Genomic DNA, 18,458 nt, shown 5'->3' on the forward strand with positions numbered 1-18,458 from the left:
GCGCAAAAAATCTCCAAACAGCAGAAGATGGAAAAAAGCCTCAAAATAAATGACCTGACAAGAGAAGTTTGGGATAAATTCAAAAAGAACAATGTAAGAATCATTGGAGTCTGAGGGCCAGAAAGGCTACCCTGATCAAAGACATCATTGCTGAGAAATTCCCAGAGCTTGAGATCTCATGCACCCAGATCCAGGAGGCCCAAAGGGTATTTGCTAAAAGAGATCAAAATAAAAATAAGACACATAAACAGAATGATTAAAACCATTGGTAGAATACTGAAAGCAGCAAGATCAAAGAAGGAAATTATATATGGAGAAGTGTCCTTAATATTTACTAGCAGATTTCCCAAACAAAAACCTCTAGCTTGAAGACAATGGTAGGATACAGTGAAAATAAAAAAAAGTCAATGAAATTAATGCCTTACCAAGAATACTTTTCCTAGTCAGACTCTCATTCAGATTTTAAGGAACAGTATACAACTTCATGGATTAAACAATAGCTTAGAAGATTTCATAAAATTAAAACCATCTTTACAAGAACTAAAGGGGCTAGTTTAAGACAAGATTATTCCCACAAACATGCCAAATGCCTACAGAAAGATGACACAAAACTCCAAGACAGTAATCTCTCTCAATGTCAACAGGTTAAATGCACCAATTAAGAAACACAGAGTCTCTTAATTGGGACTCTTAATTTGCAGGATGGATTAGATTAAGCCCAAAGTCTCTTAATTGGCAGGATGGATTAGAAAATTGAACCCAATATTCTGCTGCCTACAAGATACATATTTGAATAGTCCAGGTAAACACAGCCTCAAGGTCAAAGTTTGGACGACAATCCTTCGAGCAAACAACTCTCTCAAAAAGGATGAGGTGGCTATACTAGTATCAGATGACATAGACTTAGACTTCAGGCTCAGAAAGGTTGTAAGAGACAGCGAGGGTCATTTCTTTATTTTTCTTTTCTCTTTTTAAAATTTTTTAAAAAATTGAATCACTATGAGATAGCCTATTATAAAGCTGTTCATGATGGGGTTTCAGTCATACAGTGTTTCAACAGCCATGAGGGGGTCATTTCTTAATGATCAAGGAATATGTACATCAGGAAGAACTCACACTCTTAAACATTTATGAACCTAAAGAGGGAGCAGCAAAATACTTAAAACAACTGCTAATAGACATGAAGAAAGACATTGATAGCAACATAATAGTAGTTGAAGAGTTAACACACCATGCTGTCACCCCTCAATAGATCAGTTAGACTAAAGCAACCTAAGGAAATATAATAGACCACATATTGGGACACAAAAATACTTCCACAAAGTCAAGAGGATAGAAATCATATCACTGTCTTCTCAGATGCACTGAAAATAGACCAGAAACAGAGAAATAACTCAAACAGCTGGAATTTAAGTAGCTCATTGAACAACCAGTGGGTCAGAGAGGAAATCAGAAGATTTCTGGGAACAAGGATGAGGACATGACCTACCAGAACTTGTGAGACACAGCAAAGGCAGTATTAAGAGGAGACTTCATAGCTACACAAGCATTCATCAAGAAGGAAGAATGGGCTCATAGAACTAACTTGACTATATAATTTAAGAAACTGGAAAATGACCAACAAATGGAGTCCAAAGCAGTAAGGATGAAGGAAATAATAAAACTTAGGACAAAAATTAATGAATTAGAATTAAAAAGTCCAAAAGATCAATGAAACCAAGAGCTGGTTCTTTGAAAAAATAAGCAAGATCAATTAACCACTAGCAAGACTCACAAAGAAAGAATGGGAAAGAACCCAATAAACTGAATCAGAAATGAAAGGGGGAGGGGAGTCACAACAGATACCACAGAAATTCAAAGGATCATCAGAGATTACTTTGAGAAACCTTATGTCACAAAACAAGGGAACTTAGTAGAAATGGATAAAACTTTGGACTCCTATCACTTCCCAATGCTGACCTAAGAAGATATGTAATAACTGAATATAACCTATCACTTTTGAAGAGGGCTGGAGCAATAGCACAGCAGTAGGGCATTCGCCTTTCACGCAGCCGACCCGTGTTCGATTCCTCCGCCCCTCTTGGAGAGCCCGGCAAGCTACCGAGAGTATCGCGCCCGCATGACAGAGCCTGGCAAGCTACCCGTGGCGTATTGGATATGCCAAAAACAGTAACAGTAGGTCTCACAATGAGAGACGTTGCTGGTGCGGCTTGAACAAATCGATGAGCAACGGGATGACAGTGACAGTGACTTTTGAAGAAATTGAAATGGTAATCAAAACTCTACCCAAAAATAAAAGTTCAGGCCCTGATGGATTCACTAGTGAGTTCTTTCAAATTTTTAAAGAAGATCTACTGCAAATCCTTTTTACGTTCATCCAGGACGTTTTAGAAACAGAAATACTCCAAAACAGTTTCTATGAATGAAATAACCCTGGTACCAAAGTGGACAAACATACTACAAAAAAGATAACTACAGATCTATATCCCTGATGAACACAGAGGCAAAAATCCTCAACAAAATAGTATTCCGCAACTTTTCAAAAAGATCATACGCCACGATCAAGTGGGATTTCATCATGAGAATGCAAGGATGGTTTAGGATACACAAGTCAATCGACATAATACACCATGTCAATAAAAGAAATCATATATCATATAATCATATATCAACAGACACAAAGAAAGTTTTTGACAAGATCCAGCATCCATTTGTGATAAAAACTAAACAAAATGGGAATTTATAGGAACGTTCCTTAACATAGTCAAAGTCATTTGCCACAAGCAAACAGTTTACATAAAGAGGAAAAATCCCAAAAGCTTCCTTCCGAGATCAGGCACAAGACAAGGCTGCCTACTCTCACCATGTCTATTAAATATAGTATTTGAAGTACTTGCCATAGTAATTAAGTAAGAAAAGGTATTAGAGCCATCCAGATTGGATGTCAAGCTCTCACTAGTTGCAGATAACATGGTACTATACTTAGAAAATTCTAAAGACTCTACAAAAAAAGCTCCTAGAAACAATAGATTTGTATAGTAAAGTGGCAGGCTACAAAATTACAAAAAGCACAAAAGTCCATGGCTTTCCTCTATGCAAATAAAGAAAGAGAAGAGATTTTTTTTTTTAAAAATTCCATTCACAGTTGTATCTCAGAAAATCATGTACCTTGGAATTCAATATAACTAAAGAGGTGAAAAACCTGTACAAAACAAAACAAACGAAAAAAAAATCTCCACAAAACACTACTTCAGGAAATAAAAGAGGACACAAATAAACAGAAATCCTCTGCTCATATTTTGGGAAGATCAGTATCATTAAAATGGCAGCAATATTCCCTAAAGGATTGTAAAGAATCTATGCAGTTCCTTTAAAGATACCCATGACATTTTTCAAAGAAATAGAACAAACACTTTTGAAATTTATATGAAACAGTAAATACCCCCAAATACCTAAAGCAATTCTCATGAAAAAAGAAGATGGGAGGCATAACTTTCCCCAAATTCAAACTGTACTACAAAGTGGTAGTAGTTAAAACAGCATAATACTGAAATAAATTGAATATCTTGGGTATAGGATACCTAATAGAATTGAATATTCCCTCAGGTATATTATCAGTTTTCAATAAAGAAGCAAAAACATATTTAGTGGAACAAGGAAAGCCTCTTCAGCAAGAGGTACAGGGAAAACTGGTCAGCTAACATGCACAAAAAAAAACACTCAGATCTTTTTTTTTCTTTTTGGGTAACACCTGGCGATGCACAGGGGTTACTCCTGGCTCTGCACTCAGGAATTACCCTTGGCTGTGCTCAGGGGACCATATGGGATGCTGGGAATTGAACCTGGGTCGACTGCGTGCAAGGCAAACGCCCTACCTGCTGTGCTATTGCTGCAGCCCCGAACTCAGACCTCTTTCTAATGACATGCACAAAAGTCAAAATAGGATTGAAGACCTTGATGTCAGACTTTTTTTTTCTTTTTGGGTAACACCCGGCAATGCACAGGGGTTACTCCTGGCTTTGCACTGAGGAATTACCCTTGGCGGTGCTCAGGGGACCATATAAGATGCTGGGAATCGAACCTGGGTTGACTGCATGTATGCAAGGCAGTGCTCAGGAGAACATATGTCGAATTTGAACCAGGTCAAGTACCTTACCTCCTTCACTATATTTGGAAGAACTATTTGTATATTCATATATTTGGAAGCTCATATATTTGGAAGAACTATTTGTATATTAAGTGCACACCCCTGTATTATCTCTTGACCCCAACTTGGAACATTCTAAACTATTATTTTTTTCTCATGCATTTTCTTCCTAATCTCTTTTTGTTCTTCTTTGGAACTCTGTATGTGGCATTTGTTGTTGTCTCCCAAGCCACTAAATTTACTGTGTAATGGAACTCCACAGCCACTGCACAATACATGGACTGGGAATACCCTTAGGTGAAAAGGTCTTATGAACACAAATCTCATCTGAAGTTCTTTCCTTTCAAGGATTATATCCCTGCTAATTTTTCATTACTTTTGACTGCTATGTGGTACTTTGAATTATTTAATGAGATTTGACTCAGTGATAGGGTGCCTGCCTCACAGATGTGAGGCCCTGATCATTGTTACACTACACACACACAAAGAGAAAAAGAAAAGTAGTTTAAAATTAGTTTTCAGTGTTAACAATTATGTTGTTGTTTTATTTTAAGGGGAACACACCAACAGTTCTTAGGTCCTATTCATGGCTCTGGGATCACTTCTAGAGGTGCGTAGGGGACCATCACCAGTGGCAGGGATTGAACTGGGGAGGACCAAGTGCAAGGCAAGTGCCTTAACCCTTGTACTATCTCTCCAGCCCCAGCAATTTTTTCCTTTCTTTTGTTTTAGCCACACCCAGTGGTACTTAGGGATCACTTCTTGTGGGGCTCAGGGAATCATCTGGGGTTTTGGGGTTTGAATCTGGGTTGGCTACAAGCAAGGCTAAGGCCATACTATTGTAATATGGTTCTGGTCCCTATATAGTCCCAACAGTTCTTGTCTGTCAGGATTAGTCCAAAATTAGCTATTTTATAGTTACTCAGAAAAAAAACTAATTTTAAAAATATTTATCTCTGATCACTGTACTGAATTCTTATTTGGGGAGTGGGCTGCTACATCCAGTGATGCTCAAGGGTTATCCTGGCTATGCACTTAGGAATCACTCTTGGCAGTGGGAGACCACATGAAATGCAGGGAATCCAACCCAGGTCAGCCTCATACAAGGCAAGCACCCTATCTGCTGTGCGAACTCTCTAGCTCCTTAAAGTTAATGAATTCTTAAAGTTTTTGCAATTTTTTTAGGTTGATAGTTTTGGTTTTGTTTTTGTGGTACTTAGGGGTTATTCCTGGCTTTATGTGTAGGGGTCACCCCTGGAAGTGCCCGGCAGACCTGTGATACTGAGGATCAAACCTGTGCCTCCTGCATAAGAAATATGCACTTCAGCCTGTTCAATTATCTCTTTGGCCCAAGTTGATAGTTTTAAGTTTACAGGTATTTGGTTATGATATATAGACATAATTACAATTTTTTCTTCCTTAGACTTTGTGTTTAGACTCTCTAGAAAAATATTGAGAGTAGAAAGAGCTGGCAAACCAATCTTACTCTTTAATGATAATGACTTTAGTTTTTCAGCAATAAATATGATGCTTGTTTGTGATATATATTTATATTCTTTTCTTCACTAAGAAATAATTTTACTTCAGATTAATAGTTTTGCCACAAATAGATAATAAAGTTTATTAGATAAGGATTTTTCTTGCCATTTACCAAGAAAGTTACATAGGCTTTTCTTTTAGCCTATTAAATAAAACTATAATATACCAATATAATCTTTATATTCCAATGATATGTTTATATTACTTTAGTAATCAACTAAGTCTGAACTACAGTATTTTTTAAGGACTTTTATATCTATAGTAACTTTAAACTGATTTCTTTCTGTGCTCTAGTATTGGGTTATAGTCGTAGCTTACACCAAGTAACATCAGAAACCTTTCTTTTTCTATGCCCTACAATAATTTATATAGAATGAGAGTTAGATATTTAAATGACATACGTAAAACAATAGAAATCTGAGCTTAAAGAAAAACATTTTTGCAGCCTTTTTTCCTTCTCTCTTGGTTGTTTATTCAGGACTCAGAATTTGCATTTTTCATTTTGTTTTTCTTAGAAGTGGTTTTATTGAGACTTTAAAATTTATTTGCATGGCACTTTATTTTATTTACATAATGCTTTCTTTGAGTGGGGGAGGAGGCTTTCTAGTGGTGCTGGTAGTCACCTGGGCTGCCCGCTCAGCAGAGCTCCTGCAACCAGATTTTTTTGCCCCCATCATGCTTTATTTAGTTACCTTTTAAAGGGTGTGAAACAATACAGTAATGAAGTGTAAATAATCACAATGAAGAACCTTGAAATAATTTTAAATCTCACCAAATTTTAACATATTTTACTGAATTTTTTTTTTCTTTTTCAGTCACACCCAGCGATGCACAGAGGTTACTCCTGGCTCTGCACTCAGGAATTACCCTTGGTGGTGCTCAGGGGACCATATGGAATGCTGGGATTCGAACCTGGGTTGGCCGTGTGCAAGGCCACGCTGTGCTATCCCTCCAGCCCTATTTTACTGAATTTTTAAAATTTGTTTTTACTTCCTTTTATTATGTCTAGTTTCTATATATTTGTGCCTTTCCCCATTTTCCTTGATTTATATTTGGTAATGACTTAATGTTTTGCATTTCCACCCACTTCTAAGAATTTCATTTATATATTTTTCACTAACTTTTTTGTTGTTGTTGTTTTTGGGTCACACCCGGCGATGCACAGGGGTTACTTCTGGCTCTTCACTCAGGAATTACCCCTGGCGGTGCTCAGGGGACCATATGGGATGCTGAGGTTAGAACCGGGGACGGCCGAGTGCAAGGCAAACGCCCTACCCGCTGTGCTATCGCTCCAGCCCACTAACTTTTCTATTAAGTGGTTAAAAACCTCAAAGCTGTACAGTGGAACCATTTTCAAAATTGAATCTTATTTGAAACTCCTATATATAAATCAGGCTTGGGATGTGAGCTAAAAGGATGGGAGAAATGGAGGGAGAGAAAAGAAAGGGAGGTTCCCAGAGTTCCACTCACTTAACCTTCCCTCCCCCACTTCTGGTCTTTATCAGCTCGAGAGAGCACTGTTAGACAGCCACTGTTCTGATTTATTAATTCTGCCTTTATCTTTATTGTTTCCCCCCTCCTATTTCCATAGACTTGTTTTATTGCTCTTTTTGATTTCTTGAGTTGGATTCCTATTATGCTAATTTCCATTCTCTTATTTAATATTGTAGCTACTGAAGTCTATGATTTTGTCACTCTGTACAATGCTGTTTATTTCTTTTAATATCTTATACAGATTGTTTTTGCCATAGGTGTTAATTATAATTTTGAGCCTTCTCTTTACTCAATATGTGTAGAAAGTATGCTTTCACTGTTTAAATTAATAGGAATTTGTTTACTCTTTTCAACATTGAGTTCTGGATTTATTTCATTGTGATCACTAAGTAAGATCTTATTTTTAAGAAACTGTTGATATTCTTTTGTAACTCAATGTTTAATCAATTTTTATATTTTTTCATGCCAGTAATAAGGAGTCTATTCAATTTAGGGGTTAGGTTTAGTTTATGTCTTATTAATTACATTTAAAAATTATATCGTTTGGGGCTGGAGTGATAGCACAGCGGGTAGGGCATTTGTCTTGCACGTAGCTGACCCGGGTTCGATTCCTCCATCCCTCTCGATTCCTTCGTCCCTCCGTCCCTCTCTGAGAGTATCCTGCCCACATGGCATAGACTGGCAAGCTACCCTTGGGATATTCGATATGCCAAAAACAGCAACAAGAAGTCTCCAAATGGTGCCTGCTTGAGCAAATCGATGAACAACGGGATAGCAGTGCTACAGTGCTATATATGTATTATTCATTATGGTTGCTATTCTAGAGTGTAGAAATTGTTACCAGTCTTGGGGACCAGAGTGATGATACAGAAGGTAGGATGCTCGCCTTGCAAGTGGTTAATTTGGGTTTTATCCCTGGCAACCTGTATGGTGGTCCCTCAAGCACATCAGGAGTGACAATAGAGCCAGGAATAAGCCCTGACCATCCCTGGGTATGACCCAAAAACAAAACACAAACTACCTGAACTGAACTGATGTATATTAAATACAAAATGCACACCAGGTTTTGAAGATTTAGTATCAAGACTGATTAAAGTACCTTAATAATAGTTTTTAATGATTGCATATTGAAATGGAAATTTGGAAATCTTGGGTTAAATAAAATAATTATTACAAAAATTATTTTTTCAGAATTTTTGAAATGAGACTATTATAAAATTAAAAAATGCATTGAATAAGCACTTTGTATAATTATATATTTTGTGTCCTTAACCTGTCAGATTAGTGGTGGCATTAAAATTTTTTTTCAGTGATTTTAACTTTTTTTGTTTTTTCCCCAGTTACTTTAAATTACATTTCCCATAATTTTTGCTGTATATATTATAGTACTTGCTAGATCATTTCTATTTTGGATTATACCTCATAATAAATAAAAATGATTGTTGGTTTATTTGAGTTCCACTTAGATATAAACTAATGCTATTCTGCTCTTCTAAATTTTCTATTCTGGATTTTTTTGGGGGGTCACACCTGGCAATGCTGAGGGGTTACTCCTGGCTCTACACACAGGAGTAGTTCCTGGTAGTGTTCAGTGAACCATAGGAGCTGCTGGGGATCAAACCTCAGTTAGCTATATCCAAAGCAAATGCCTTACCTGATGTACTCTCCAGCCCCTGTCTTGGATGTTTTAAATGCCTCTTTTATCTCCAGCTTCATATCTCAAGCAGTAATTATATTAATTTTATCTTTTGACATTGTCTGAGATTTTTTACTTATAATAGACTACATGGACCTGAGCGATAGCACAGCGGGTAGGGCGTTTGCCTTGCACACGGCCAACCCGGGTTTGATTCCTCCGTCCCTCTCAGAGAGCTGGGCATGCTACCAAGAGTATCTTGCCCGCACAGCAGAGCCTGGCAAGCTACCCGTGGTATATTCGATATGCCAAAAACAGTAACAACAAGTCTCCCAGTGGAGATGTTACTGGTGCCCGCTCGAGCAAATCGATGAGCAACGAGAAGTCCATACAGTGTGATGGACCTGATGATTTTCCCAGACAAGTCCATTTTAATTAATGTTTTAGGGACTACCTATATAGATGCTGGGTACTGCATCCAGGGAAATGATGCTGCATCCAGGGAGGTGATGTGGGGAATGGGGGGAGGGTGCATTCCTGGCAGTGTTTTAAGAATCATGTAGTGCCAGGAATTGAATCAGGGCTTCTCCTATGCAAAGTGTGTTTTCCAGTCCTTTGAGCCATTTCCCTAGCATCATTTACATTTTTATTTTTAAAATTTGGGGCAGATGGGGGTCTCCTAATTAATGCTTAAGGAATATGGGGGCCCCACCCCAGGCAATTCTTGGTCAACTGAACTGGACCACTCAGTGCTAGAGCTGAGGATGCAGTGCTATTTGGTCCCTGCAGGGTTAGGTACCTCTAAGATCACCCTGATAATGCTATGGAATCTTCAGGTTTGGCTATACTGGCAATGCTCAGGGGACTATTTTGTGCAGGAGAGGAACTAAACTATGGTAGGTTGGACACAATGTTACTTAACTCCTGTACTATCTTTCCACATTCCCCTCCTCCCATTTAATTTTTGTTGGTTTGATTTTGGGCCACACATGTCAATGCCCAGGAATCATACCTGGTGGTGCTAAAGAATCACTCCTGGCAGTGCTGAGGGCATTATATGTGGTGTCAGAGATTGGACCTGAGTTGGCTGTGTGCAAGGCAAGCACCCAAAACCATCTGGAGTGCCAGAGATCAAACCCAGGTTGGCTGCATGCAAGGCAAATACTCTACCAGCTATCACTCCGACCCCTGCCAATGCTTTTTTTAAATTCATAGCAAGGTCTTGAACTGTCATAATGTGTCACTTTACATGCATATATAAAAGGTAAACTAGACATGACAAGAGTTACTTTTTTTTTTGCTTTTTTGAGTCATACATGGCTATGTACAGGGGATACTCCTGGCTCATGCACTCAGGAATTACTCCTGGCCGTGCTCAGGGGACCATGTAGGATGCTGGGAATCGAACCTGGGTCAGCCATGTGCAAGACAAACGCCCTATCTGCTGTGCTATTGCTCCAGCCCCAAGAGTTACCACTTTTTTTTTTCTTTTTTGCTTTTTGGGTCACACCCAGCAATGCTCAGGGGTTACTCCTGGCTTTGCACTCAGGAGTTACTCCTGGCAGTGCTTGAGGGACCATATGGGATGCTGGGGATCGAACCCGGGTCGGCCGCATGCAAGGCAAATGCCCTGCCCGCTGTGCTATCGTTCCGGCCCCAAGAGTTACCATTTTAATTGTAATTACATTCATAGTTCTGCAGCATTAAGAAATTCATATTGTTCTATACTTTTGATGTTTTTAAGGAGAAAATACTATTTTTCATTCTTTTTGGGGGTATGCCTCTCAAGCAGTGCTCAGGGAGCTAGGAGCCACTCTCTGGGATTTTCAGGGTCTTCCAGGGCTAAACTGAGCAATGTTCAGGAAGCCATGTGGTGTAAGGGATTAAACCCTGTACTATATCCCCAGTCCTAATGTTTCATAATCAGACTTTCTCTTTTCATGTAGTAGCTATTCTTTTATCTTGTCTGCTCTTCTCTTCTTGGGGGTTCTTAGGGGCTCCTTTTGGCACAGTACTTAGGTACTTAGGTAGTCACTCCCAGTGGTTCTTGGGGGACCATGCAATGTGGAGCATCTAACCTAGGCATCTTACATACATATGATGTACACTAATGCTCTGAACTATATTTCCAGGCTAGTTTTTCTTTTTTTTTTTTTTTTCTTTTCTGATAATCAATTTTCCTTTCTTTTAGATTCCGAAGAGTTCCTGGCAGAAGGTTTACGTAATGAGAACCTCAGTGCTGTTGCAAGGGACCACAGAGACCATATTCTACGAGGTTTTCAGCAAATCAAAACTCGGTTTGTTTAAATTAGTTCCATTATTCTTCATAAGTTTTTTTTTAATTTTTAATTTATTTTTTATTATTTTTTTTTGCTATTGGGTCACACCCAGCAATGCACAGGGGTTACTCCTGGCTCATGCACCCAGGAATTACTCTGACCCCTGCCTTGGGGACCATATAGGATGCTGGGAATCAAACCCAGGGTTGGCCACGTGCAAGGCAAACGCCCTACCTGCTGTGCTATTGCTCCAGCCCCTTCATAAGTTTTAAAACAATATATCACTATATCACTGTCATCCCATTGTTCCTTGATTTACTCAAGTGGGCACCAGTAACGTCTCTATTACACTCAGCCCTGAGATTTTAGCAGCCTCTTCTTACTCATCTTTCCCAACGATTGGATGCTCTTTCAGAGTCAGGGGAATGAGATCTATCGTTACTGTATATACACTGTGGTTTACAAAATTCATGGTACATTTATAATATACATTCAATATTCCAACACCAATCCCACCACCAGTGTGACCTTTCCTACACCATTGTCCCAATTTTCCAAACACTCCTCAAGCCTTCCCTCTTAGCAGAACAAAATAATTTATTTTATATTGCTTTGTTGCAACCAAATGGTTAATGAAATCATCAAAAAATACTTTAGTAAAGTAAAATTTGTTAAAGTTGGTATATCTCACCATGGGATCATTAAGTCCTTGTCTGAGGGTTTACTAAGCTATTTGTTGCTAGCTGAGTTTTCTATGTTATTGCTTTTGTTTATTGAGCTTAGTTGGCTTCTATGTTATTTTTTTCATCTAATTTGGTGTGCTCCTGCCTATCACCATCATAGTAATAGTGCTGTCACAATCATAGATTTGAAAGTGTTGCAGGGCTACAAATGTGGTGATGCACTCCAAAAATTCGAAGATATTCAATTTGACCATGAATTTACATGGCAGCCCATGTGGGGTGTGGATATGGTTGCCAGGGTTTTCTGAAGTACAGGGAAATGATGGGGGAAGCTGTCTCCTCCCACTTTAGAAGACTTCAGATTTCTCAGCCTGAAGACCGGTGTACCTGGAATTTTTGGCAGCCTGGTGTCTCTGCAGAGATTAGTTGTGAGGCAGTTGTGAGGAGCTGGGCTGTTTCTATGGTGGCAGCTGTGCGGGTCTGAGTGTGGCTGCCAAGGCTTCAGCAAGGTGGGGACTTGGCTCACCCCCCACTCCTACTCCTGAGGCACCTCAGAGTTTTCATCAAAGAGACTGATGCATCCATAAATTTTTGTGTCTTGCTTGATCTCTTCTGAGATTTAATTATGATTCTGTAAAGCTGGGTCAATGGATGAGTTTACATGGCTGTGGTTGTGGAATGTGGATATCAAATATACTTTAATAGTATGTACATTAACAAAATGACAAATACCTTTCATTTTTTAAAAAATAATTTTGGACACCATGGTTTACAAACTGTTATTAGTAGGGTTTCATATACGAACTGTTTCAGCACCACATCCCCATCATTGTTATTTATACTTAGTGGAGATTACTGGTTAAATTGCAGGTAGGCAGTGTAACTTACAAAATGAAGATATCTTTAAATTATGTATAATTATTTTAAGTTTTAGATTATTATGTTTGTCTTCATTGAACACTTTTTAAAATATGGAAAAAGCTAAATATTTATTTCAAATTACTAAAGGAAAGACGTTAGACCTCATTTTCCACATGCTTTTTTTTCTTGATTTTTATTTCCACTCTTCTTCCTTTATAGAAAGCTTAAACTAGGCTTATCTAGTTGGTTCTTTGACCATTTTGAAGTGTTTCAGTCTCAGATTGGATTGGAGTATCATCTCATTAAGATTTATTTCCCCATAAGATGCCTTTACTTAGTTTATAATGTGACCTGCTTAGGAGTGGGAGAAATATGTTTAAAATTGCAGCAAATTTCTTAACCACCTCTTGGCTTGAACTATGGTAACTGAATGAGAGTTGGAGCTAACTTTAAAATTTTTAAGTGAGCATTCCTGAAAGCCTTTTCCAACTTGATGGCAGTGTGATTCAGAACGGATTGAATTCTCTTTAAAAAGGGAAAGTATATACATGATTATGACTGGGATTTTATTTGTGAGTCTGACTGTTTTCCCATTCTACTTTAAAAACCACATCAAGACTCCTTAGAAATCGAGAATTTTATCCTTAAGAAGGGCACAGCCAGAATCTACTCCCTCCAGGAATGTGAGAGAACTTCACAAGATGCCCTGCTGGATCTTAATCGATTTTTCCTGCTGGCTAATTAAGCATCACTTTTACTTAGCAACTGGGGACTGTGTAATTATCAGCCTGGGTTGCCCTGAATAATTGAAACAAACAGAATGCAGAAGGTGGGAGCTTTTAGCAAAAGTGAGAATATCTATCATTGTTGGTAGTCTGGAAGAGTGTTTAAAGCAAACTTATTCATAATGTGACTTTTTTAGCACATCATTGTGGGCTTAGATATATGCCTGAAATTTTAATTAGTAATTGACAGAGTTTTTAATTTTCACAGGTTTATCTATTATTGTGGAGTAGCATATGGAATAAAGGTAGAATTAGTTAAAATTTTCTTATAGTGAGAGGGATGCCTGAAATATAATTGTATATATATAATATTAGTATAAATTTGTGGCAAATAGTACAAAAATTTTACCACATCTGTGAAGACAAATATACAATGAGGAAGGTTGCTTTCACATTTATACCATAGTTTCTAGAAAGGACTATATTTCCAAATTCAAAATTGGTTTTTAAAAAAGTGTTTTTTTGGTGACTCACTGATATCAGGCTAAACTTCTTACTCTTCTTTAAAATGCATATATACATATGCATGCACACATAGAAGCTGTTTTTGTTATGGGATAGAGAGTGTTCCTTGTTCTCAGAGAGCTTGCTGTGTGGTTTGTGGGATAGACATTCAGGAAATAATCAGAAGCTTTAGGAAACATCTGCGTGGCTGATGGGAGCTTTGTGTTCATTGATTTGTTGGAAGAAAGATGACACTTTATTTAGAATTTAGTAATTATCAAATCACAGAGGAAATGAGGAGCCAGAAATTAGATACTATGCAAGAAAATGGAAAAATGAGGCTTTTCTTTGGCAAGCTGTTTGAAATTGCCTTCCATTCACCCATTCAATCATCATCCCATTAATGTAACTTATCTTACTGAATTCTCTTCTTCAGTCATATCACCGCTATAGCTCCATTTATGGCATTTGTGGCTGGTCAGCATTATGCCCTTATGTATATTGATACATATATTTAATTTGAAAGCTTGCATGGTGACAATCACAGTTACTATTGTTGTGTGGTATATGTATCTTCCCCTCTCCCGCCCCCCCGAGAAAACTCGCTGTGGAAAGGATAACATGCATTACCAAACTCGAGCATTTATGTGAAGATGCCACCTAATATGAAAGGAGTTATTGAAAGCCATTTACAAAGTTTTATCTTTAGTCTTATTAAAAATGATAGTTTAGGGGATTGGTAAATTTGGGGATAAGAAATGATCTAAAATGAATTTAACGGGGGCTGGAGTGATAGCACAGCGGGTAGGGCGTTTGCCTTGCACGCGGCCGACCCGGGTTTGAATCCCAGCATCCCATATGGTCCCCTGAGCACCGCCAGGGGTAATTCCTGAGTGCATGAGCCAGGAATGACCCCTGTGCATTGCCGGGTGTGACCCAAAAAGCAAAAAAAAAAAAAAGAATTTAACATATCAGGGTTGTATTTGAACAGTAGATTAGAAATCTCTAGGACCAAAGAAATAGTACAGTGGATAGGGCATTGCCTTACATGTTGTGTGGTGGACCCGGGTTTGATTCCCCCGGATCACATCTAGCTCCCTGAGTGCCACCAAGAGTAGTTCCTGAGCACAAAGGTGGATAAGCCCAAGATCTACTGGGTATGTCCCCCAAACAAAACAGCAAAAGAGGAATCTCTAACAGGATAATCTGGGGGAAGCGACGTGTAAGTACTATATGCATTATACACACATATATAATATATGATTTTCACACATATATTGTACTGTTCACACAGACACACACACTTTTGGTTTTTGTTGTGTCCTTGCTTCAGAGACGTTGAGTGTTCACAAATGATTAGTGGAAAGAAGTAAAAATCACACTGTCTCAGATCTTGGTAAACTAAGGCTTGGCCCTAATTTTTATGATGTCCCAGAATTCAGTGATATTTGCCATTCATATGATCCTGCTATAAATTACAGTATCTGACTCCATGAAAAAAATGCTAAAATACCATTTGCTTTCATTCTGTAGTACAAAGTGATTGACCCCAGAAATGATAGTTGTGTCAAGAGTTATGGGTATCGGGGCTGGAGTGATAGCACAGCAGATAGGGCGTTTGCCTTGCATGTGGCTGATCCGGGTTCAATTCCCAGCATCCCATATGGTCCCCCAGCACCACCAGGAGTAATTCCTGAGTGCAGAGCCAGGAGTACCCCTGTGTAATGCCAGGTGTGACCCAAAAAGCAATAAATAAATAAATAAATAAATAAATCTTTTCTCTCCTCCAAACTAAAAGAAAAATAAATGAGTATAGGTAGTTCTATCCTACATACTAATGTTTTGGTCTAGCATATTACCAACAAAAGATAATATTATCCAGTAAGATGAAGTTAAAAACTCAGTAGCAATTTCTGTGATGCCAAAGAAATGAAGCCTGTTGTGATATTTGATGTCCTGAACTGTGTTGTTCATTGCTTTTTTTCAAATTGCCTCCTCAAAGTTTCTTCCTAAAAATTAACAGCTTTCATATTCAAAATCCAAGTTTTCATTGATTTCTTTAGAGAATGATTAGGATGAGAGCTAGGCAGGGGCCCCTCCTGTTTTATGACATGGTCACTGCAGGATCAGCGCCAGATGTGAGACACCTGGAATGAAGCAGGCATGATCTATACTCAGACTTGTGATGGTGTTCTTATGCCTTCGCATGTCTTTGGAGAAACATTCAAGCATTTCTTAAAAGTTTGATTCAGAGGAGGCTATTTGACAGTGAACGTACTTTGAGAATTTGGGAAGTGCTGAAGTAAAGAGTAAATTTTTATTACAGAGGTAGGAATAAATTCTTAATGGTCCTGTCTGGAGCAAACTAGGCATTTATGTTCACTGTTGGACGGGAAGGCCAGAGTCAAAGAAAAAAAAGCAAACTTGTATTGTTTTCTTCTGTGAAACTTGCAGAAGCTCCTAAAAGAGACCTTAAGAGTTTTGACATACTGAAATGAAAATAAATAACTTTATGTAACAGCTTTGTGGCTCAAAATATTTATAATTTATAGTTTTAAAGGCTTAGAGAGTATTTTGAACTTGTTTTATTGTGAGTGGCTATTAAATAGTTCTATATAAAATATGAAATAGTTATGTATATAAAATATTTCTAATTTAGGAACTTCAGCTTTTTCTTTTCAGATTAAAATATATTTACTTCTATTTTTTTATTTTTTGCTTTGATTTGGGGCCACACCTGATGATGCTCAGGCTTATTTCTGGTTCTGCACACAAGGATCACTTCTGGTAGACTTTGTACCATATGGGGTGCTGGAATCAAACCCTGGTTTGCTGCATGCAAGGCAAAATGCTGTATCTGTTATACTATCACTTTTGCCCCAGATTTACTTTTAAAACAGGAGTAAGCTAAGAAGATACTGTTACTACAAGGACAAAGCGTCTGATAGAACTCAGGTGCAAGAGTTTAAAAGTAGTATTCTGTAAATAAGTTGCCATTAATTATATAGAGTTTCACTTTTCCTGAGGGCTGGTTGTGAGCTTAAAAACTTCCCTACAAAACACATTAAAATGAAGTATGCCTGATCAACAGAAATAGTGTATGATGTACTATTAGATCATTTGCGTTATTTACAACTTTAGATTGTTTGTTCATAGTAATTTCTTTCTGTTGCTCATTTTGCTACCTAGAGATTCAATGCCAGGGCAGGAAAGAAAAAAAAATGATTAAGAAGGTTCTTTGTAAGGGTCTATCTCACAATGATTCAATAAATTTTTTTTTAAAGAAGGTACTTGAATAAACTAAGTTAAAGAGCTCTGAAAAGGCTCAAAAGTCATAGCAATAGTTTGACCACATCTTGAATGTAATAACGAATTTCTTTCTTTTTCACTCATATCCCTGCCTTCTGTCCTTTAACCAAGAAAGGGAAGGAACACAATAACATTGAGACTCTCAAGCTGATCAGTATATGCCAACTGATTAATTATACCTCAGTGCAAGTTTTCTGTTACTCAGTAAATATCTGTTGATATTTTGCAATTATGTTAAGAATTAGGGAGATATATTTATTTTGGAATGGAAGATATAGTTTTGTTTTTTAGTCAGAAATTCTTTGTATGTAAGACTAATATAATATTACCTGCTGTTGGTCTTTTGGCTTATTGTGCAAAGGAAATTCCCTTTATTATGTGTTCTTTCATAGTCAGGGTCTATCCTTTCACAGCAGCCATAAAATATACAGCTTTCTTTTAAAGTTTAAGATCATATTTATTTTTTAAAAATTCTTTTCTGGGGCCGGAGCGATTGTACAGCAGGTAGGGCATTTGCCTTGCATGTGGCCGACCTGGGTTCAGGTCAGGGGTACTCCAGCCCCCCCCTTTTTTTCTTGCTTTTTGGGTCACACCCAGCGATGCTCAGAGATTGCTCCTGATTTTGCACTCAGGAATTACTCCTGGCGGTGCTCAGGGGACCATATGGGATGCTGGGAATTGAACCTGGGTCGGCCCTACCCACTGCACTATGGCTCCAGCCCCTGTTTGGACTTTTAAAACAATGATTTTATTTTAAAATTGAGATTCTGTGGCTTATAATGCTGTTAATAATGATTTCTCATGTACCCAATTCTAACACCATAATTATCACCAGTATACTCATTTCCCTCTCTCAAGACCCTAACATCCTCTCTTGTCCCCCTTCAATTCAATTGTGTCAATCAGTTCTCCTATTATGTTGCATTGGGCTTTGTTGCTACTTTGCTGTGTATCTTTAAGTCCTACATACAAGAGAGACCATTCTGTATTTTCCTTTTCATTGACTTCACTCAGCATGATGTTCTTTAGTTCCATTCATATTGCTAAAGATTACAAGATTTTGTTCTTTCTTAGAGCTGCAGAGTAGTCCACTATGTATATATAGCACATATATGTATGGAACTTTTTAAAAATTGAATCACTGTGAGATACACAGTTACAGCATTGTTCATGATTAAGTTTCAATCATACAGTGTTCTAACACCAATCCCTTTACAGGTATACATTTCTTTCCACCAATGCTCCTCTCAGCCTGCCTCTATGACAGACACTTTTTTCCTT

General features: G+C 37.9%; 1 protein-coding gene across 1 annotated transcript in view; it reads left to right on the forward strand.

Annotated features, from left to right (window-relative positions):
- The window catches only part of SKAP1 (src kinase associated phosphoprotein 1), a 328,733-nt gene that overhangs the window by 22,565 nt on the left and 287,710 nt on the right, over positions 1–18,458 (forward strand). Inside the window, exon 2 of the mRNA XM_055132038.1 lies at positions 11,008–11,113. Coding sequence (XP_054988013.1) covers positions 11,008–11,113 — 106 coding nt within the window. The remainder of the gene's footprint in view (positions 1–11,007; positions 11,114–18,458) is intronic.

Source organism: Sorex araneus, chromosome 3 (genome assembly GCF_027595985.1).
Source record: "Sorex araneus isolate mSorAra2 chromosome 3, mSorAra2.pri, whole genome shotgun sequence".
In the NCBI taxonomy this organism is placed as follows: domain Eukaryota; kingdom Metazoa; phylum Chordata; class Mammalia; order Eulipotyphla; family Soricidae; genus Sorex; species Sorex araneus.